This window comes from Dendrobates tinctorius, unplaced genomic scaffold (assembly GCF_039654945.1).
Source record: "Dendrobates tinctorius isolate UK_male_01 unplaced genomic scaffold, ASM3965494v1 ptg000026l, whole genome shotgun sequence".
Lineage (NCBI taxonomy): Eukaryota > Metazoa > Chordata > Amphibia > Anura > Dendrobatidae > Dendrobates > Dendrobates tinctorius.
Genome location: NW_027361694.1, coordinates 8,578,089 through 8,600,288, shown reverse-complemented (window position 1 = coordinate 8,600,288; position 22,200 = coordinate 8,578,089). Strand labels below are relative to the sequence as shown.

General features: G+C 41.8%; 1 protein-coding gene across 1 annotated transcript in view; it reads right to left on the bottom strand.

The window, feature by feature from the left end:
- LOC141084643 (ileal sodium/bile acid cotransporter-like) overlaps positions 1–12,119 on the bottom strand; it is a 43,033-nt gene extending 30,914 nt beyond the window's left edge. The window contains exons 1-3 of the mRNA XM_073569467.1: positions 11,639–12,119; positions 4,333–4,451; positions 2,149–2,237 (exon numbers count right to left, since the gene is read on the bottom strand). Coding sequence (XP_073425568.1) covers positions 2,149–2,237; positions 4,333–4,451; positions 11,639–12,048 — 618 coding nt within the window. The 5' untranslated portion in view covers positions 12,049–12,119. The remainder of the gene's footprint in view (positions 1–2,148; positions 2,238–4,332; positions 4,452–11,638) is intronic.
- Between the last annotated feature and the right edge of the window lie 10,081 nt (positions 12,120–22,200).

The window sequence follows — 22,200 nt, the reverse complement described above, 5'->3', positions numbered from 1 at the left end:
AGAGCAAGCACACAGAGAGGACGGCAGCGACAACAAGGGGTGAAGGCACCAGAGGCGAGGGAGAACCAGGACCGCCGGGATGGCGAACCCAGAGAAAGACAGCAGAGAACCTAACTCAGCAAAGCAAAGTGATATGGAGTATGCAGGGCCTGAAAGCGTACTGAGCGCTGGCCAAAAGGACAGCGACCCAGGAGCGATACACAGGCGTCTTACCTGGGGAGACGCCGGCCAGAAATAGACGATGGGCACCGCCATGTTGGGGGCGGAGCCACCACATCACATGGTGCAGTCAGAGCGCCGGCCACAGGAGCGTGGGAGCGACGTAGGGGAGGCCGGAGGTCAGGAGCGGGGACGCGCCGGGGAGCGGGTGCGTGCCGGGAGGTGCGCACAGGGACTTGCAGGTGAGTATCGGTGGCGGGCGTGACAGTGGGCGTGACACTGACTGTAGGAACAGCTGGCAGGGACCAGTAGTAACCTCTACGATGTTACCGCTTGTCACTGAAGCTGCACCCCAATATCAGCTCAGTGTCTACTGGACTCATAGCTGAGGGGTCAAATCATGCCATCGCTCAGCCATGAAATCAGATGTAGAAAAGCTGGACTTCTTTGTGGGACAAGTGGATTATCGTCAGAGAGGTGAGGAATATGGGGTTTTACTATTTTAATTTTTACAGGAATAAATAGTAAAAAGAGGGAGGGGAGTGTTTATTTCAAATAAAGGAGTCTATGTCTTTCTTTCCATGAAAGGACTTTATTCTGGTTGTATATTTTTAACAGTATAACTATGGAGTTAGTAATGGGGCCATCTTATAGACACCTCTTTATTACTAACCCCTGGACTTGATGTCAGAGGCCATAAAGCTTCTGACATCAACCCCAACCCTATCACCCTACTTGCAACCGCACCAGGGCAAGTGGGAAGAGTGAGGCAAAGCTTCAGATTTGGTGCATCTTATGGATATGCCATTTCTGGGGTGGCTGACAGCTGATGTTCTTAACCTAGGAGAGGGACCAATATATCTGGCTCCTTCCCAGGCTAGTAATATCAGTCCACAGCTGTCTGTTTAGTTTTTGCTGGTTAAAAATTATAGGGGGACCCTGTCATTTTTTGGGTCCCCATAAACTAACCAGTAAAGGCTGGAGTTGAGCTGTTATTAAAAGCCTGGGAACCTTTCGGGACATTGGCCCCAAATTATTATCATCAGCCACCAGCAGTTGGCTTTCCCTCTGCTGGAATGAGGGAATGGTCAGAGGAAAAATTATTGCAGCATGCTCGAGTTGCATCCAATTATAAGATTGCATTAGCCCTTCATGTCTTTGGGTCCGTGGAAAAAATTGGACAGCATCTGGATGACATCTGAGTGCAGTCTAATTTTCACGTGCTGACAGAATGGAGAAGATGGAGAATTTTTTGGTTTATTCTCCATATCTGTGAAAATTGGATCATACACTGTTCAACGTTTCATCAGACTGTGATTAGTATAAAGGGCAAGATTTTCTCGGATGAGAGAAAAACGATGGTGTGACCCTAGCCTGATTGAAGTCTGTCTAGACTAAGTTTAAGTCACTGTTTAGTTGACCAAGGCTGGGTACACTCAGGAGGTATGGACACAGTCAGGATTGATGCATGGGCATCTGTCCTCTTCTGATCTATACTGCAGGCTAAATGCATAGAAGCAGAATGCACATAGCATTATTTTGTGTCAGAAAATGTTGGCACTTTTTTGGTGCAAAGTGTCGCCTGTTAGGTCACTCCTTTTTATGGTAAGACAAAAGCCTTTTCAATTAAGTCATACTGTATTTGATAAGGCATGAAAAGTATCTAAAACACATAATACATGTGGTGTATGTCGTGAAAAGACAATTATTTTTGGCACAAAGACCATTATTTTGCAATTAGCTTGATAAATACTGTACATCCTCTGTGTGTACATGGCACAGTACTATTCATAACAGAACAGATCATTTGAAAAATCTAAAATGGTTACTTGCTCATCAGTTATGAATCATAAGACTCTTATTCCTGTTTATGATTGTATGGCTGAACTTTTCTAAAAGACCTGAATCCACAACTGACTTCTGTGAGCAGGAATATTTTTTGTAATTTTTGTTATATGTTTTTGTAATATAAAACATTCTTTTACTTGCCTTGAGGATTATCTTGGCTACTCTTGGCCATTTGTAATTAACAAACATTCCAAATCCAACTGGAACAACAAGAGAGACTAAGGCAATACCTGCAAGAAATGATGTTATTAATGTCTTACTGTTAATAACTACCATAAATGAGATGTTTGTCTATAAAATGTTACATACCGGAAACTGTACATTATTAAAAAAAATGTTTAGTGGAAAAATAGCATAAAATCCAAATTTATAGGTTTGTTCCACTATTTTTATAATGATGACCTATTATTTCGATAGGTCATCAATATCAGATCAGTGGGTATATGACACCTAGCACCCCCAGCGATCATCAGTTCTTAGTGCCAGCGGAGGCCAGATATTAGCAGTTGTGGAACTGAACAGCACAGTCCTGACAACTGTTCCCTGGCCGCTGTCAGGTATTGCCAAACTGCTCCTATTAATTTATTAAAACTCTTAGGAATAAAAAATCTTTGGATTTAAGTGCGCTGCCAGACAAATTATCAGATTCCAATCATGTAGATGAATTAATCTCTTTATTCCCAACGCGTTTCGAAGTCCATACTTCTTCCTCAGGGGATGACATATATCCCCTGAGGAAGAAGTATGGACTTCGAAACGCGTTGGGAATAAAGAGATTAATTCATCTACATGATTGGAATCTGATAATTTGTCTGGCAGCGCACTTAAATCCAAAGATTTTTTATTCCTAAGTTTTATGTGTCGGTCACTGGTGGACCGTTGGATGTGCAGCAGGCTGACAAACTAATCCTATATGCTTTGCTCTCTCCTGGAAAGGGTGAGTATATTTCTTTATTAAACCCTATAAGTCACCCGGATAAGACCCTATTGCGCTCTTGTTTTACCTATAGCTTGGACCTATTAATTTATTGTCAATTACTCATGAAGGAGGTGGGGGTATGCAACACCAGTATGTGGAACAGCACAATGAGCCTCTTGGCTACACCAAGGGTGCAATGAGCATGTCTGAATAAACTTCAGCATCTCCAGAACAGAGGCAGCGATTAGAACACTAAAGCTGTAATTTCTATAAGTGGGAATTACAAACACATCTATCTTTTTTCTCAATGCAGTCATTGTGGGTGGAGAGGTACTAATGACAGCTGCGGGATAAAAGCTGGAAGTCTTTGTAAACACACTCAGCTATGCTGTATGCCCTTCCCCTTACACTGACTGCCTTGGGAAGAGATCTGGAGGTGTTTGTAATCATACTCTGCTCTGTTATATCCTATACACTAGCTGCAGAGATCGTGACTGGGAGCAGGGCTGCATATCATTACATGTCTCACATACAAGAATGCCTACTGTAAGCTTCTTTTGTGACATGTTCCTTTTTCCCCTCTATTTTGCTGCCTACTTATGATTAGACAGCATCATGCAGGGGAAAAAGTACACACCCCTAGAAACAAATCTCTGGTAATGCCAAATTGAACTTCAAAATTATAACCTAAAGTTCCCGAGATAATATCTTTGCAATTTAGATAAGAAATTAGAAAATAAAAACCTACATTTATTAAGCTCTGCAGCCACTATTCCATGATGTAGCCTGTTTAACATGATAAAACTTGTGAAGGGTCTTATTTAGCAATCACATGACTTTGTGGAGGAACAGCCGTTTCTTCTGTAAAACTTTTTGGCTGATTGTATCCGATTTTCATGAAAAACAACTGTTTCCCCAATAAAATCAAGTTTTTGCTTAATCACTACCACACCACGGCCATGCTCTGGCCGCTCCAATTGGCTATTCTCTTCTTGTTCTTCCCTACCTTCACAGTAGACCATTGGCGGCATATATACAGCATCTATACATGAGCATGCCATATGACACTGTATAGCGTCCGTGCACACATCACTTGCTGCCGCTATATCCACAACTGCATCGCACGTTACCCTCTATCACTTTCTTGTGCTGTGACTACATGAAAAAGACTGGAGTCAAAATATTATTTGTTTTTGGTCACCCGCATAAAAGAAAAAAATATTTATTTGCTCATCTATTGTGGAATACACATTCAAAGGGGGACGATGGAAACAATTTGCAATGTTTCATTTTGTAAGATTAGCGAATGTGTAATTCTTCTAATATCCTAATACGTCTTCTATTAGTATATTTGTACATGTAATTAATCATATCTGCTGTTACATTGTGTAGCGCACATTACTTACCAATACTGTCATAAGGAATAATAATTGAATTGGAATCAACCCATGTTTTCGTGTAGAGGAAGAGGCAGAGCGGCATCATGCCTAATGCTACGAGGGTGGAGCACGTTGTCATGCTTATACTGCAAAACAAATCAATAATAGTGATATTTATCGTACAGAACATCTATTAAAACCAAATGTAGAATAACAGCGAAGCCGCAGAGCAAAAACACATGGAGAAAATCGGATTTTGCACTGTAGTCTGCAGAAACAATGCATTGGCCTGTGTCTGTGATTGCAGGCAGCTGCAGTAATGATACATGGAGAATGTGGGAAATGCCTCCTATGCAGAACATCAAATACATAAAACGTTTAATATGCTGGTTTAAGTTTAACGGAGATTCAAGTTAAAGCTTTGATTTGGATCGATCACATCGTTTCATATCTACAATTTACAAAAAAATGCTGAATCTCTTTGTAAATCTTCCCAAAAATCTTGATCCACATCAATTTCCACCTCTAGTCACAAAATAATAAAATATTTTAAATCAATACAGCTTTCAAAATTTGCTGCATAGATTATTCCCATCTTCGTAAATGGGCATTCTCAGATAGCGCTTGTAAATACAATCTTTTCTGCAATTTAATTTATTGATTATTTATTTGTTCAGCTAGCCGTTCTCGAGACATTAACACTTTCCTTTTCTTTAGAGCCCGTTGTTGCTTTAGAGACTGACTGCTACTTTTAGACAGCAGAACATGCATAGTGCGTCCAACCTTGATCTATTGAGCTTGTCGGCACAAATGTGAAGCTGGCCGGGATGGCTGGAGCGAGCTGTTACTTCCTAATCCCGGCCATCTTCAGTGCTGTGCTTGCAAGCTAGACAGCAGCGGTGGTTGGTCTCCTAGGCAACAAGCTGTAAGCAAAAGAAAAGTGTTAATATTTCAAGAACATCTTTAAATTGTAATAGCAGTTAATAGCAAAAGTGATTCTTTTTACAGGTACCATTGGACTATATCCATTTGAAAAGATGGGAATAACCCTTTAATTTCCCATATTAGATGCAAGGGAGGAGTGAAAAATTGTTGCAAATATATTCCCTTCACTACATGTCAGACAATCTTAGTGTTGAATCTGGTAGCTGCACCTGCCCTGCAGGTTTGCTACAATGTATCCGAACAAGAACTGAGTGACGTGCTATATTACTTGTCTGGCAGCCCAGTAAGGCTAGTTTCACACTAGCGTATGCCGGAGGTGCAGACGGCTGCGGGCTTCCTCCGTGAAGCTCCGCCCCAGCCTCACCTCCTCCGTTCAGCCCCGCCTCTGTCTGCATGCGGCCTGCGCACCCTATCTTTAGCATAAGGTGCGCAGGCCATGCTGATGAATGCAGATGCCTCTGCATGCGTCTTTTTGACAGTGCGGTGACCTGCGCCAAACTCAACGTGTTGCATTTCGGTGTGCTCGCCGCACCGTCAAAAAGACGCATGCGGAGGCATCTGCATTCATCAGCACGTCCTGTGTACCTAATGCTAAAGATAGGGTGCGCATGCTGACAGAGGCGGGGCTGAATGGAGGAGGTGCGGCCGGGGCCAGAGCTTCACGGAGAAAGCCTGCAGCTGACTGCACCTCGGGCATACGCTAGTGTGAAACTAGCCTAAAACTGGTGTCTGTAAGGGCAGGTTCAGAAGACGGGTTTCTCTCCATCTGAGATAAATGGCTCGATCAGAGTGGGATATGATTTTCTTGGAGGTGGAAAGCAAAAAAAAAAGTTTCTCCACCTTCTCCATTATGTCAGTCCATGAAAATCATTCCTATAACTTGAATGGGCAATAGCCATCCAATTCTCAGAGTCATATCTTGCATGCTGTGATTTTCTTCTTCTGACCACTTGGTCCGAGTATAAAATCGGATACGTGCACAGCCCCATAAATAACATGGGTTCGACTGTGATCTGTCAAAGCAATTTACTCAAACTATCTGTCACATATCTATCTATTATCTATCTCACATCTATCTATCTAAATGGAAAAAAAATCAGGCAGCACTCCAGTTCAAGGAAGTGGTGCAACGTTTCAACCTCACAGCACGATCTTTGTCAAGTCCACAATTTTTCCTTGAACTGGAGTGCTGCCTGATTTTTTTCCATTTATACTTTGCGTTGGACAACCACATTACTCAGGAAGTATTACACCCAAAATCTGTTTGTGTTGCTGTCTGTTTTTTCTATCTATCTATCTATCTATCTATCTATCTATCTATCTATCTATCTATCTATCTATCTATCTATCTATCTATCTGTCTGTCTATTTTTTTATCTGTCTGTCTGTCTGTCTGTTAGTCCTATCCAATTAGTCGTCTGGCCAGCTAACTAGTTAATAGGGAAAATTTTCCATAGAACATTCTAATACATTAGAAAATGTGATTAGCACTAGGTTGTGTGGAAAATACAATTTCTTCAAATGAATGCAGTTGATATTATGTAGAAATACAACAATTAGTGCAATCCATGTATAGAAAACATTCCTTCTGTCTGCTATTGACCCACTATGAACATACTACCGGCACTAAAGAGTTATTACCTAGATTGTTTCTATGTCTGTACAATCTCCAGTTTATTAACAAACACAATATGTTTGAATGTTAAAGCGCTTAGAGTTTTCACCTGGTGACAAAATGTTAAGATCCTATTTTACTGTTTCTTTATAGACATGAAAGGATTATACATGTCACACGCAAATTATACTTATAAATAAAATACAGGCATTTAAAGGGCAAAGATCTTTTTGTAAAAAAATAAATTGAAATCATGAAACTTCCTATTAGTTTTTACAATAATGTGGATTTTTACATAATATCATTATCTTATAATATAAAATATCTATATTTTAAATGCAATATAAGACAGACTAAATTTAAGACTCAGAATATGCCAAGAAAATGCGTATGGCAAGTGTATGATATATTTATGATTAGTTAAGCATGGCATATTAACCCCTTTCTCACATTAGATGTACTATTCCGTCCATGTGCCCTGGGCCTGTCTGACCATGGACGGAATAGTACGTCTCAGCGATTGGCCACGCTCACGGGTGGTGGGCGGCCAATTACGGCCGGGTGTCAGCTGATTCTCACAGCTGACACCCGAGTCACAGACCACTCCCTGCACTTAAACCCCCCGAAATGCTGCGATCGAACACGATCATAATATTCCAGGAGCAGGCAGAGGGCTGACAGCCACTCTGCCTTAGGATTGGAGACCCCGTGGCGTGACACGGGGTCCAGATTGCTGCCATGGTAACTTGATGTCATCATGATGACATCCGGGTTACCAAAGCTAAGAAACTTCCTGTCATGTGCAGTGCCTGATCAGGAAGTCTCTCAGGTCAGTGTGCAGTATGTGCAGCGCTAACAGCTTCTATAGCATGCAGATGCTGCTTCATCTGCATGCTATAGAAGCGATCAGCCTGCAAAAAATGATTATCCCATAGTGGGACAAAGTGTAAAAGTCAGAATAAATTAAATTTTTTTGTTAGATAATTGTAAAATTATTGAAAATAAATAAAAAATAATAATGCAAAATCAATATTTATTCTATCATTAAATAAATATTTGAATGAAAAAAAATCTAAACAATAAAAGTACACATATTTGGTATCGCCGAGTCCGTAATGACCTGACCTATAAAACTGTCCCATTAGTTAACCCCTTTAGTGAACACCATAAAAAAAGGCAAAAAACAATTCTTTATCATCATACTGCCGAACAAAAAGTGGAATAACACGCAAACAAAAAGATGGATATACTGTAAATAAACAAGGTACTGCTGAAAACATCATCTTGTTCCACAAAAAATGAGCTGCCATACAGTCTCATCAGCGAAAAAATAAAAATTTTATAGCTGTCAGAATAAAGTGATGCAAAAACAATTATTTTTTCTATAAAATAGTTTTTATTATATAAAAGCGTCAAGACATAAAAAAGATGAGGTATCGCTGTAACCGTACTGACCCGAAGAATAAAACTGCCTTATCAATTTTACCACACGCGGAACGGTGTAAACGCCCCCCCCAAAAGAAATTCATGAATTGCTGGTTTTTGCTCATTTTGTCTCCCAAAAATCAAAATAGAAAGTGATCAAAAAATGTCACGTGCCCGAAAATGGTACCAATAAAAACATCAACTTGTCCCGCAAAAAATAAGACCTCACATGACTCTGTGGGCCAAAATATGGAAAAATTATAGCTCTCAAAATGTGGTGAGGCGAAAACTATTGTTTGCAATAAAAAGCATCTTTTAGCGTGTGACAGCTGCCAAACATAAAAACCCGCTATAAGGCCTCTTTCACACGTCCTGATATTTACGGTACCAGAGATGTCAGTGTCCGTGTGTGTAATACTTGCGGCACACGTGTGGCATGTGTGTGCCGCATCAGAACCACACGGCTGGGCACCAGGGAAGGAGCGTAGCAGTAAGCCCTTTCCCCGGCACTGGGTGCTGAACACGGCTCTCATCATTCTCCCCTGCTCTGCCAGTGATTGGCGCGAGCAGGGAAGAATTATGACATTTAATCCCTTAATGACCGCTGATGCGCCTTTTAACAGCGGCAGTTATGGGTACTTAAACCGGCACTGAGGTTTAAGGTTATAGCGCCCCCCAGCATCAGAATTTCTCTGCGGTCTCGGCTGCCGGGGATAGCCAAGACCCCAGAGAACATTATTTGAGAGGGTTTTAATTAACGGTATAATGATGACTGCAAAAAAAGGTCAGATTTTCCATTTAATTCCTCTCTCCTCTGATGTGATCGCACATCAGAGGAGAGAGAAATAGGGTCACCCGGTCCCCTGATCACCCCCCAGTACCTCTGTTGTCCCTGCAGGCCCCCCTGAATTCCTCCGGATTGCTGGCTTTTTCTTGCAGGAGAAAATGGCGGATGCATGCGTAGTGCGCCCGCCGAGATCTGCCGGGTGGCACCCGGCACCAATAGGTTCCTAGCACAGTGATCAAAATAAAATAACAGTAAATCAAACCCCCTTTATCACTCCCTTAGTTAGAGAAAAATAAAATAAAAAAAGTATTTATTTACTTATTATTGGGCTAAAATGAGTTGGGATAATGTTAGAGTTGTGGCTAAAGTTAGAGTTAGGGTTGGGGCTAAAGTTAGGGTTAAGGTTAGGGTTGGGGCTAAAGTTGGGGTTAGGGTTTGATTTACGGTTACGGTTGGCATTAGGGTTAGGTTTCGGATTAAGGTTAAGTTGGGATTAGAGTTAGGGGTGTGTTAGGGTTAGATTTATGGTTAGGGTTATTGTTAGGGATGGGATTAGGGTTAGGGGTATGTTTGGGTTAAGGTTGTAGTTAGAATTCAGAGTTTCCACTGTTTAGGCACATCAGGGGCTCTCCAAATGCGACATAACGTCCGATCTCAATTCCAGCTAATTCTGCGTTGAAAAAGACTAACAGTGCTCCTTCCCTTCCGAGCTCTTCTGTGCACACGTACAATGATTTACCCCCACATATGGGGTATCGACGTACTCGGGACTAATTGGACAACAACTTTTGTGGTTCAATTTCTCCTGCTACCCTTGTGAAAATAAAAAATTTGGGGTGAAAAGATCATTTTTGTGAAAAAAATATGATTTTCTATTTTTACGGCTCTACGTTATAAACATCTGTGAAGCACTTGGGGGTTCAAAGTGCTCACCACACATCTAGATAAGTTCCGTAGGGGGTCTAGTTTCCATAATGGTGTCACTTGTGGGGGGTTTCCACTGTTAGGCACATCAGGGGCTCTCCAAACGCGACATGGTATCCGATCTTAATTCCAGCCAATTTTGCGTTGAAAAAGTGAAACGGCGCTCCTTCCCTTCCAAGCTCTGCCATGTGCCCAAACAGTGGTTTATCCCCACATATGGGGTATCAGCATACTCATGAGAAATTGCACAGCAACTTTTGTGGTCCAATTTCTTCTGTTACCCTTGGGAAAATAAAAAATTGGGGCGAAAAGATCATTTTTGTGAAAAAAAATATGATTTTTTATTTTTATGGCTTGGTAAACTAAAAAAATTGGATCTGAAGAAAATTTTTTTAGAAAAAAAGTTAAATATTATTTTTTTAAACATTCCAAAAATTCCTGTGAAGCACGTGAAGTGTTAATAAACTTTTTGAATGTGGTTTTGAGCACCTTGAGGGGTGTAGTTTTTAGAATGGTGTCACTTTTTGGTATTTTCTATCATATAAACCCCTCAAAGTGACTTAAAATATGATGTGGTCACTAAAAAAAATAGTGTTGTTAACTTTTAACCCTTATAACTTCCTAGCAAAAAAATTTTGGTTCTAAAATTGTGCTGATGTAAAGTAAACATGTTGGAAATGTTACTTATTAAGTATTTTATACAGGAAAGATATATATCTTTGTACCGTGTTAGCCAGTAGATATGTATAAATATGTTATTCTTCAGATTTTGTATTAGTCTAGCCTGATGAAGAGACCTGCGTAGTCTCGAAAGCTTGCAATTTGTTGCCATCTTTTCAGTTAGCCATTAAAAGGTATCAATCACTGAGGACTCTCAATTCTAAATATTCTTAAGTATTTTATGTGACATATCTCTTTGATTTAAGGGCACGAAAGTTCAAAGTTGGAAGATTGCAACATTTTCACATTTTTCGCCAAATTTCTGTTTTTTTTCAAAAATAAACGCAAGTCATAGCAAAGAAATTTTACCACTATCATGAAGTACAATATGTCACGAGAAAACAATATCAGAATCACCGGGATCCATGGAAGTGTTCCTGAGTTATTACCTCATAAATGGCAGTGGTCAGAATTGAAAAAGTTGGTCTGGTCATTAACCTGCAAACCAGCCTTGGGGGTAAAGGGGTTAAGGTGACAGAGGGGTATTACTTGCTTGTCTGGGGGACTGCAGTAGATTGCTGAGTATTGCTTTTGGCCTGTCCAATAGACAATGAATAGAGAGATGGCACGAATCTTGGCTATTGCTCAATTTAAATCAGACACTTCAGAACCCTATTCTAGGAATTAGTGGAGGTCCCAATGTTGAGATCCCCCAGAGATCAGAAAATTATCACTTATGCTGTAGATACTGTAGTTTATAACTTGATAAGATTTTCATGATGCCTTAACTTTATGAGTAGAGCCAATTGCTGAATTCATCATGGCTCTTGAATTTGTAGAGTTGAAGATATATATTGAAATCGTGAGCACAACCTTACTAAAATAAGTATGTATATGTATAAAAAAGTACAACAAAAATCATATAAAGTCTGGAAAGCAAATACAGTATGAGCTTGACACTTACATTTGCATCTTACCTTAAATCCATGTCTCCATCTACCCAGTATGCCAGGATGTTGGAGCCAGTTCCACCAGGACAACAGCCCATTATTAAAATGACAACAGCTTGAACTGGATGAACGTCAAATGCCAGAGACAATACAAAAGCAGTAAGGGGCATTATCCCAAACTGACACAGAAATCCTATTGCAATGCCCCAGGGGCGTATTATGTGGCCCCAAAATTTCTTAATCTCCACAGTGCAGCCCATTGAAAACATGACCAAAGCTAACATGACGGTGATAACAATACTTAAAACTGTGTTTAGAATAACATTGAATCTGTCAGGGGGCAATAGGCAGGCGGTGCCTTTACAAATGGTTGCATTTTCAGGACAGGTAAGCTCCTTGTCCACCATATAAGATGTCAAAATATTGCTGCGTTCCATCTTGATTGTCAAAGAAAATGACTGGTATGGGAATTTGTAAATCAGTAGAAAAAATGAGGACGATCCATAGAGTCTTGTTCCTACAATTTGTCTATGGGCATGTTCTGCTAAGCCTCCTACTTAAAGAGGAATAATGCAATAAAAAAGCTGTAAATACTTTACATGTGCTGGGACATGTCCAGTTTCAGTTTCTCCAATCATACTGTAAGAAGTGTAAGCGTCATACCATAAATTGCCATAATTCCGTTTATTTTAACCTTTATGGCTTAGGATTAGGTTTAACCATTTATTTATTTCTAACAAGCTGTAATTATGTCAGCTATGCAGGTCTCTGACCTGCCTGGCATAGCTATTTAGGCAGCAATACTTCCTTTAGGTATCCACATACACCATCTGCAAATTGTGCTTTGTTTTTAGTACCTAATACAGGGGTCCCCAACCTGTAGCTCGAGAGCTACATGTGGCAGGCCCCTGATGTGTGGCTTCTGGCTGCCAGCTTGGAGCATTAGCACCAGATGTATTAAACAGCTATTAAAAGTAACCCCAAAAAGGATGAATGCCTAGCTATTAAAAGTAGATATCTAGATGATGACTTGAGTGTAGCCCTGCACAGAAGAGCAGATCTGAATGGGGGAAGATAGGAAACCCTGGAGCTTGGCATATTGCCTTGGTGTGATTTCAGTGGAAAAGTTTTGGCTGTCATTATACCGGTAATAGGGGCTCTAGGTGTCACTACTGTGAGTGGGGCAGGAGCTGGACGTGGCTCGCGACCCTCTCTCAGAGCTGAATGCTGCTCGCGGCCCTCTTTCATAGTTGAATGTGGATCTCAAGGTCATGGAAGCATGAATTGCCAGTAATAAGGATGATAGAAATGAGCATTGAATACATTTCAACTTTGTAATATACATTACCTATTAGAAGTGTCACAGCTTAACCAGAGGCATCTAATTCAGAGTCTACACATACATCAGAGCGAAGGGAACCTGTAATATATATGTGGTTCTGTTTGTTTGCAAAATTATATATGGCAGGAAGAGCTCAGCAGAGCATTATATAGTTTTGTGGTAAAAGATTCAGTAATTTACTCCTTTAGGCCATGTGCACACATTGAATATTTGGTGAGGCTTTTTTTTACCTCAGTATCTGTAAGCCAAAATCAGGAGTGGGTCATAAATGCAGAAGTGGTGACGTGTTTCTATTATACTTTTGCTCTGACTGTTCAACTCCTGATTTTGACAAATACTGGGGTAAAAAAAGACACCAAATACTCAACGTGATCACATGGCCTAAAATTCCTACCCATTCTGGGCTTGTGGGCAGCCCTATTTGATTAACAGCTTGTTGTACATACATAAACAATGCGTCAGCACATTGTGATTAATGAGCACATGACCTGTAATGTTGTTATTATTTATTATTATTATTTATTCCATGGCAATTTACATGTGATTACTGTGAACATTAAAAATGTAGGGTACTTAGTGAGTGATTTTAATGTTCAGTATTGGGGTTCATGTAGTCATTAATTGCAGTGTACTGATGTGTAATAACGTGCAGGAGGAATATATGTCACCACGGAGCAGGCAGACCAACAGTAAAAGGGGAGGTTTATTTACAGGGAGTAATACTGGTAAACATAAAATATAACAGAGAAAATGCTGTCAAATGTTATATCAGAAACTGGAGAAATAACAGAGGTGCAAAACAACAGAAAGTTGTTCTCTTATGGGGAAGAAACTTATCAGTTCCTGGAGGTCTTGATTGCAGAGATCACTCTTCTCCCACGTAGGCACCGAGGCACAAGCGGTGCTTGATGTCCTCTGTCTCTGGGGTCCTAGGTATAGTCCAACTGGCGTATAGGGGGTTAACGTGGGGGCCCAAGGGGTATGCTGATGGCAGTATCCCCCTGTACTCAAAGTCCTTCCCTCTGCTGCGGCAGCGGCTCTTTCTCACCAGGGTCAGGGGCTCTGCCTGGGACAGTCTCTCTTGGCAGGTCAGTGTCACGTTACGGTACGTCCCTTGGTCACAGGGAAGCGTCTCAGGGTAAGGGTACCGTTACACCTAGCGACTCACCAGCGATCCCGACCAGCGATGTGACGCAGTCAGGATCGCTGGTGCATCGCTAGGTGGTCGGTAGTGAGCTGCCACACAGGCAGATCTCACCAGTGACATCGCAGGGGACGGGGATCGCTACTTACCTGTCAGACGAGGCGATCCTGCGTCCGCCCGCCCGCGTCCACAAGTCGCTCGTCGTCACAGCAGGAAGCACCGCAGGAAGTGACCGACGAGGAATGGTCCAGCAGCTTCTCGCGCGATCAGCGATAACCAGCGGGGGAGCCGGTCGGAGGTAAGTATCATATGCAGCGATATCGCTAGCAATATCGCTGTAACGTCACAAAATCGGTGACTTTACAGCGATATTGCTAGCGATATCGCAGTGTGTAACGGGGGCTTAAGGCAGGGTCTCACTGCAGGGGAGCGTCTTGTCAAGGCACGCGGTCTGCCGGTGTGACAAAGTCTCTACCAGGAGGGGAGCGACCAGCCCTCCAAGCAGTGCAGTGACAGGCTACTCGTACTCAGTCTTGTGCTCAGTGCTCACCACCTGTGTCTGCGGTCCCTCAGTGTTCAGTCACTGCACCCGTCTCCTCTCCTCTCCTGTGTCAGTGTCCTCTCTGCTCCCGTCCCTGCGTGGCTCTGCTGAAAGCGCGCGCAATTCTCCCGCTCCCTGTCCTGCCCTCTTCCTGTTACTGGTTCTGGTACAGTTCCCTAAAGCATCCCCAGGGGAACCTAATGCCCTGCTCATTGGTTCCAGGCATGGAGCTAGGAAGTCAACTCCCGCTTGGCTCCTTCAGTGCTTCACCCCCTTACAGATGCATATATGTTTGTATAATGGCCCTATAGCTTATCTGCGTACCTGTCATTAATTTAATGCTAAAGGTGTGGGGGCCCTATTTTTTTACTTTTTATAGTACATATCGGGAGTGTGGACCCCTCCAGAGCTCAGCACCCTTATCCACCAATCTTTCCCACAAAAGGTGTTAGGCGTCTGGTTTCTGCATCTGCTCTGCAGGAAACCAGAGCCTCACTGTTATGAATGGGTCACCGAGGAGAAAAAAGCAAAACAAGCTAAGTCACAGAAAACCAGAGAGGTTGGTCGGGGTGAAGAGACGCTACTCCAGAATTTCCAAGGTGAATTCGTCCCCTTAACTTTGCGGGCAATCTATCCATTTTTGGATCCGTGGCAGATCTGGATTCTCACATTAAAACTTTTTTCCTTTCAGGCCATCAGGGTTTAATGTCAGTTTTTTTCCCCCGGTGGCCGCTGGTGTAATTACATTGCTGCTGAGTTTGCTGATGCAGGTGATGGCCACTCCCACCTTCCTTTAAAAGGTCACCTGATGCATCTGCTAACTGTTGGTGTAAGAGTTCATTCTGCAGCGACCATGCTGGGAGAAGGAGCTTTCTGGGAGTGGTGTCTCATTCCACAGGTCGGCGCTCTGGAGATTTGTGGCGCCTCTGGAGCTTACATTGTTGTCATCTCAATCATTCTGCATTTGCCGTAAACCTGAGGGTCAGGTGACTGCCGAGGTGAACTCTGGAGGATCGAGGCATCCACATCATAGGTTGTTTACTGGTGAGGTCTGGTCTTGAGGGTCTAGAGGCCCCTCATTGAAGGGGAGGTACTGTTACAATCCATTTTTGGATCCATGGCAGATATGGATTACCACATTAAAACTTTTTCCTTTCAGGCCATCGGGGGGTAATGTCAGTTTTTTTCCCTCGGTGGCCGCTGGTGTAATTACATTGCTGCTGAGTTTGCTGATGCAGGTGATGGCCACTCCCACCTTCCTTTAAAAGGTCACCTGATGCATCAGCTAACTGTCGGTGTAAGAGTTCATTCTGCAGCGACCATGCTGGGAGAAGGAGCTTTCTGGGAGTGGTGCCTCAGCTGTTTATGGTGAATCTGGTGCCGTTATCCTGCTGTGCGGTGCTTTACAGCAGAAAGATAAGTGTTGTATTTTTGTTACCCTTTTCCTTTACCTTGTCTGTCTTACCTTACCTTGTGTTGTATTGGTGCAGCGGTGGTAGCAGTGTCTTCACTTGCCAATTCTTTACTTAGGGATAGGTGTAGGGCAAGCGAGGGCTTAGGTATCCTGCTCGGTGACAGGTTGAAAAAACTTGTATAGGGACATCAGGGAGATCAGGGCACATCCTTAGGAGAGTGCAGGAGGTGTCCATTTCTCCATTGCCTATCACAGGGTCAATGTTGTAATTGTGTCCCCTGGTGTGTTTTTTGTTTTGCTGTTTGGTGACCGACCAATCTTTGGGTCGTGTCGCATTGGTCAGTCACTTCGTGACAAATTTATTTTCCATGTGCTATTGCCACTTTTTTCCCTCCTCACTAGTAGGTATTACACACTATAGGGTTATAAGCTCTGATCTGCCCTTAGTATTCATTGATAAGCATTGTGAGTTTCAGATTCACTAGGTAGGTACCCATAAATTCCTTTTCAAGGGGAAACTTGTACTAATAAGTAGATAATCATTATTATTCATTAATAAAAGTTAATTTTTATTCTAATGGATCTCTTCATTCCCCTTGTTTATTTTAACTGGGGTTCGTAGATCAGATATTGATGCGAAGTGCCATTGTCTTATACTATTTGGACACCTTTTAAATAAATCAACGCCTGTTAAAATGACAGTTATTTTGTCATGTAAAAAATCATATCAAGAAGAATCATTTCAGAATTTTTTTTTACCTTTAAGCCAGTGTCCCACTAATGTATCACATCCGATGCGAGAGCCCAGGATCACCAGGCCTTGTTCCGATTGGTGCGATCGACGATGACATCGATCGCACCAATCAGATCGCACAGACGAGGCGTGACTTGGCACTGGCACTCATTCTATCTATGGATTTGTATAGGGAGGTCACTCTGTCACTCTGTGCACTTTGCTGGAACTTGTGGTGCCACAGAAGCCTGTGACATCACAATTCTTCCTGTTGCTGCCTGTGCTCTTGCTGCTGCTGCTGATGAAGAAAGAAGAGTTCCTGATCCCTCCTTGATCCTTGCCTGATCTTTCCTAATCCACCCCAATCCCACTCTCTCCCCTTTTCCCCTCTTTTTTGCCCTCTACCCCCCACCCCAACCCACCTCCTACCACCTAGCACTGATCAGTACTTGATCGCTCGATTTTTGGCAGATTTTTCCTTTTCGTGCGTCGTGCAGCCGCCGACCGTTGAACAGTGACAAAAATCACTGATCAATGTCTGAGCTCTTTGTTTTCCAGGAATTTTTAATGTCTGTCCATGCTTTGCACCACGTCACTGATCCGCACTCGTTATTGCTGTTTTTCACTACTTTTTTTCAATACCTATTTTCATAGAATCGTAGAGTTGGAAGGGACCTCCTGGGCCATCTGGTCCAACCCCCTGCTCAAAGCAGGATTCGCTAAATCATCCCAGTCAGATGTCTGTCCAGCCTCTGTTTGAAGACTTCCATTGAAGGAGAACTCACCACTTCTCGTGGCAGCCTGTTCCACTCATTGATCACTCTAACTGTCAAAATTTTTTTTCTAATATCTAATCTGTGTCTCTTCCCATTCAGTTTCATCCCATTGCTTCTAGTCTTTCCTTGTGCAAATGAGAATAAAGTTGATCCTTCTACAATGTGACAGCCCTTTAGATATTTGTAGACAGCTATTAAGTCTCCTCTCAGTCTTCTCTTTTGCAAACTAAACATTCCCAAATCCTGCAACCTTTCCTCATAAGACAGGGTTTGCAGACCGGTCACCATTCTGGTCGCTCTTTTCTGAACTTGCTCCAGTTTGTTGATGTCTTTTTTAAAATGTGGTGCCCAAAACTGGACACAATATTCCAGATGAGGTCTGACCAAAGAGGAGTAGAGGGAAATAATGACTTCACGTGATCTAGACTGTATGCTTCTGTTAATACATCCTAGAATTGCATTTGCCTTTTTTGCTGCTGCATCACACTGTTGACTCATATTCAGTCTGTGATCTATTAGTATACCCAAGTCTTTTTCACATGTGCTGTCACTTAGCCCTATTCCTCCCATTCTATATATGCTTTTTTCATTTTTATTGCCCAGATGTAGTACTTTGCATTTCTCCCTGTTAAAAACCATTCTGTTAGTTGCTGCCCACTTCTCCAGTTTATTTAAATCTTTTTGAATCCTCTCTCTCTCTTCTCTAGTATTAGCTATCCCTCCTAGCTTTGTGTCATCAGCAAATTTAATCAGTTTACCCTCAATTCCTTCATCTAAATCGTTGATAAAGATGTTGAACAATACAGGGCCCAGGACAGAGCCCTGTGGTACCCCACTTGAGACATTCTTCCAACTGGATGTGCAGCCATTTACGACCACTCTTTGGGTCCGATCACTAAGCCAGTTATGAATCCACCTAACAGTTGCCTTGTCCATTCCATACTTAGTCATTTTTTCAATAAGGATTGTATGAGAGACTTTGTCAAATGCTTTGCTGAAGTCAAGATATACTATATCTACAGCATTTCCTTGATCCACCCAATCAGTGATACCATCATAGAAGGAAATTAAGTTAGTCTGACATGACTTATTAGTTAGAAACCCATGCTGACTCTGTTTAATCACTTCATTCTTATCCAGGTATTGACATACATGTTGTTTAATAATTTGTTCAAAGATCTTTCCTGGTATAGAAGTCAGACTCACCGGCCTATAGTTGCCTGGGTCCACCTTCTTCCCCTTTTTGAAGATAGGAACAACATTTGCTCTTCTCCAGTCTTCTGGCACTTCTCCTGTTCTCCAAGAATTTTCAAAGATTATGGAGAGGGGTTCAAAAATTTCTTCTGCTATCTCCTTCAGTACTCTGGGGTGTAATTCATCTGGACCTGGAGACTTGAATTCATTTAGGTTAGCTAAGTGTTTCCTCACTATCTTTCTGTTTTTAGATATCCTGGATTCTTCTATTCCCTTAATAGGACAGTGAATAACAGTTGATGTTGCATTTCCTTTCTGAGAGAAAACAGATGCAAAATAGGAATTTAAAAGTTCAGCCTTCTCAACATCCTGTCTTACCATTTCATCATTTTCATCCTGTAAAAATCCTATAGCATCTTTGACTTTTCTTTTACTTTTGTCATATCCCCAAAATCCTTTATTATTGCTTTTGACATCTCTTGCAAGCCTCAGTTCATTTTCAGCTTTAGCTAATCTGATTTGTGCCCTGCAGGTTCTGCAGACAGCATTATATTCTTCTTTAGATATGCCTCCCTCTTTCCATTTTATAAACATTTTTTTCTTCCTTTTTAGCATGTGCTTAAGTTCTGTGTTCATCCATCCTGGTTTCCTTAAATGCTTCCTATTCTTCCCTCTTTTCGGAATTGTTAACAACTGTGCTTTGAGAATTTCATTTTTCAAGATTTCCCATCCTTCCTGGACATTTTTGTCTTTAAGGATATCCAGCCATTGGATCCCTCCAATTCTCTTTCTGAATCCCTTAAAATCTGCCTTTCTGAAATCTAACCTTGACGTCTGAGTCTTCACAGGTCTTCCACCTCTAGTAATCCAAAATTCTAAAATAGCATGGTCGCTACCTCCTAGGGTCCCAGCCACTTTTACCTCCTCAACCATTTCCTCCCTGTTTATAAGGATTAGATCCAAGGTAGCAGTTCCCCTTGTTTTCTCCCTTACCTTTTGGAAGATAAAGTTGTCAGCAAGAGAGGATAAGAATTTCCTTGACCTGTTAGTTTTGCCTGAGAGAGATTCCCAACAAATGTCTGGATAGTTGAAATCTCCCATGACAACTATGTCATATTTTTTGGAGAACTTGGCCATCTGATGCATAAAGAGTTCATCTATATTTTCAGCTTGCACAGGCGGCCTGTAGTAAATGCCTACAATGGTGTCCTTTCCATTGTTCTGTCCTTGTATTCTTACCCAAACAGTTTCCACAGAACTCCCAGTCTCTGAAGCTTCAATCTCTGTGCAGATATACGCGTTTCTAACATACAATGCGACACCCCCTCCTCGTTTATCAAGTCTGTTTCTTGCAAATAAGTTGTATCCTTCTAGTCTTGTATTCCAATCATGTGTATTGTCCCACCAAGTTTCAGTGATTCCAATTACATCATATTTCTGTTCCTGTGTTAGTAGTTCCAATTCTCCTTGTTTGTTGCCCATGCTTTGTGCATTAGTATAGAAACATTTTAGTTTGTGATTGGTTTCTCTTTCTCCAATATTTTTATTAATTAGATTCTTTCGTCTTTGTTCTTCCTTTCCACTTCTAATAGCAGAGTTCTCAATAGCATTTGTCAGGTGTATGGCTTTTTCTGGTCTTTTGCTTCCCTTCCCATGTTGTTCTAGTTTAAAGCTCTCCTTACAAGTGTAGCAAGGCGACTTCCAAATACATGCTTTCCAGTCTTCGTAAGGTGCACCCCATCTCTAGCAAGTAGTCCATCGTATAAGTAGTTCACTCCGTGATCCAGAAATCCAAATCGTTGCTGACGGCACCATCGACGTAGCCAGTTGTTCACCTGCAGAATCTTATTTTTTCTCTCCTCCCTCCTTTGCACCACTCTGTGTGTGCTCTCTACAGCCGCTGAGACTCTGATCAGATGTACACCACTGATTAGGACATGTGCTCATTTTTGGCAAGGACTTTTTTTTATCCCTTTTTGCACCACATCCGGGCATGTATCCTACAGCCGTCGAGCACTGGTCGGTGACGAACATCTCTGACAGGCCTCCTGTTTTTTTTTTTTTGGTGAAAAAATAATTGAGAGAAAACTTATCTAGATTAGTTGATAGGATTAGATTAGGGATAGTAAAAATATACTGTAGTAATCAACGTCTATTACAGTATTTTTTACTGAACTGAGTTAGTGTCAGATAGTAAAGCATTAAACAAAAAGAATTTAGATTAGTTTAGATAAGACTTAGAATAAAGATAGTAAAATATACTGTAGTAATTGTTATCTACTACAGAATCTTTTACTGAAATGAGCTATTGTACTGTTACACTTAGCGATGCAACAGCGATCCCGACAGCGATATGGATCGCTGGTGCATCGCTAAGTGGTCGCTAGTGAGCTGCCACACAGGCAGATCTCACCAGCGACATCGCTGGGGACGGGGGTCGCTACTTACCTGTCACACCAGGCGATCCTGCGTCCTCCCGCCCGGCTCCACGCTCGTCGCTCGTCAGCGCCACAGGAAGCCCAGCAGGAAGCGCCCGACGAGAAATGATCCAGGACCTTCTCACACGATCAGCGATGAGCAGCGGGGTAGCGGTCAGAGGTAAATATCAGACATAGTGATATTGCTACCAATATCGGTTGCTACGTCACAAAATCGGTGACGTTACAGCGATATTGCTAGCGATATCGCTATGTGTAACGGGGGATTTAGTGTCAGTGAGGAAAAAAAATACTCTGTGCGTCCATCCTACAGCCATCAATCTGATGCACATCAGTGATCAATCACCAGTTGTTTTTTGTGTAAAGAGAATAAAAAAAATTAGATTAGGGACAGTAAAATATACTGTACAGATCATCTACTAGAGTATTTTTTCCTGAATTGCGTTAGTGTCAGTGTGGAAAGAAGGAATCATCCATATGTTCGTCCTATAGCCATCGAGCGCTAGTCACTTTTTGTGAAAAGAGAATTAAAAAATAATTTAGATTAGGGACAGTAAAATATATTAAAATAATCATCTACTACAGTAATTTTAATGAATTGAGCTACTGTTAGAATGGAAAAAAAGAATCACATCTGTGCGTGTGCCCTATGACTGTTCCAATTAAAAAAAAAGTTTAAACTAAGCACTCACACACAAAACTGCATAAAAGTGCTTCCGACACTGACATTGAGGCATAGGATGCCACCTTCCTTTATTTTTCATCCTCCTCAAATGATGCTGAACTGCCACGCAGACACCCCAGGACTGAGACTGAGCCAACGTCCACCATTACTGACCCTGTATGGACCTCACCCCCTAAAGATTATGAGCCACTGATTCCTGCTTTTGTGGTGCAATCAGGAATTCAATTTGTCACCACTGGCCTCACAGAAATGGATTTTTTCAAAGCCTTTTTCTCTGATTTTGTAAACCTCATGGTGGCACAAACAAATTTGTATGCCCAGC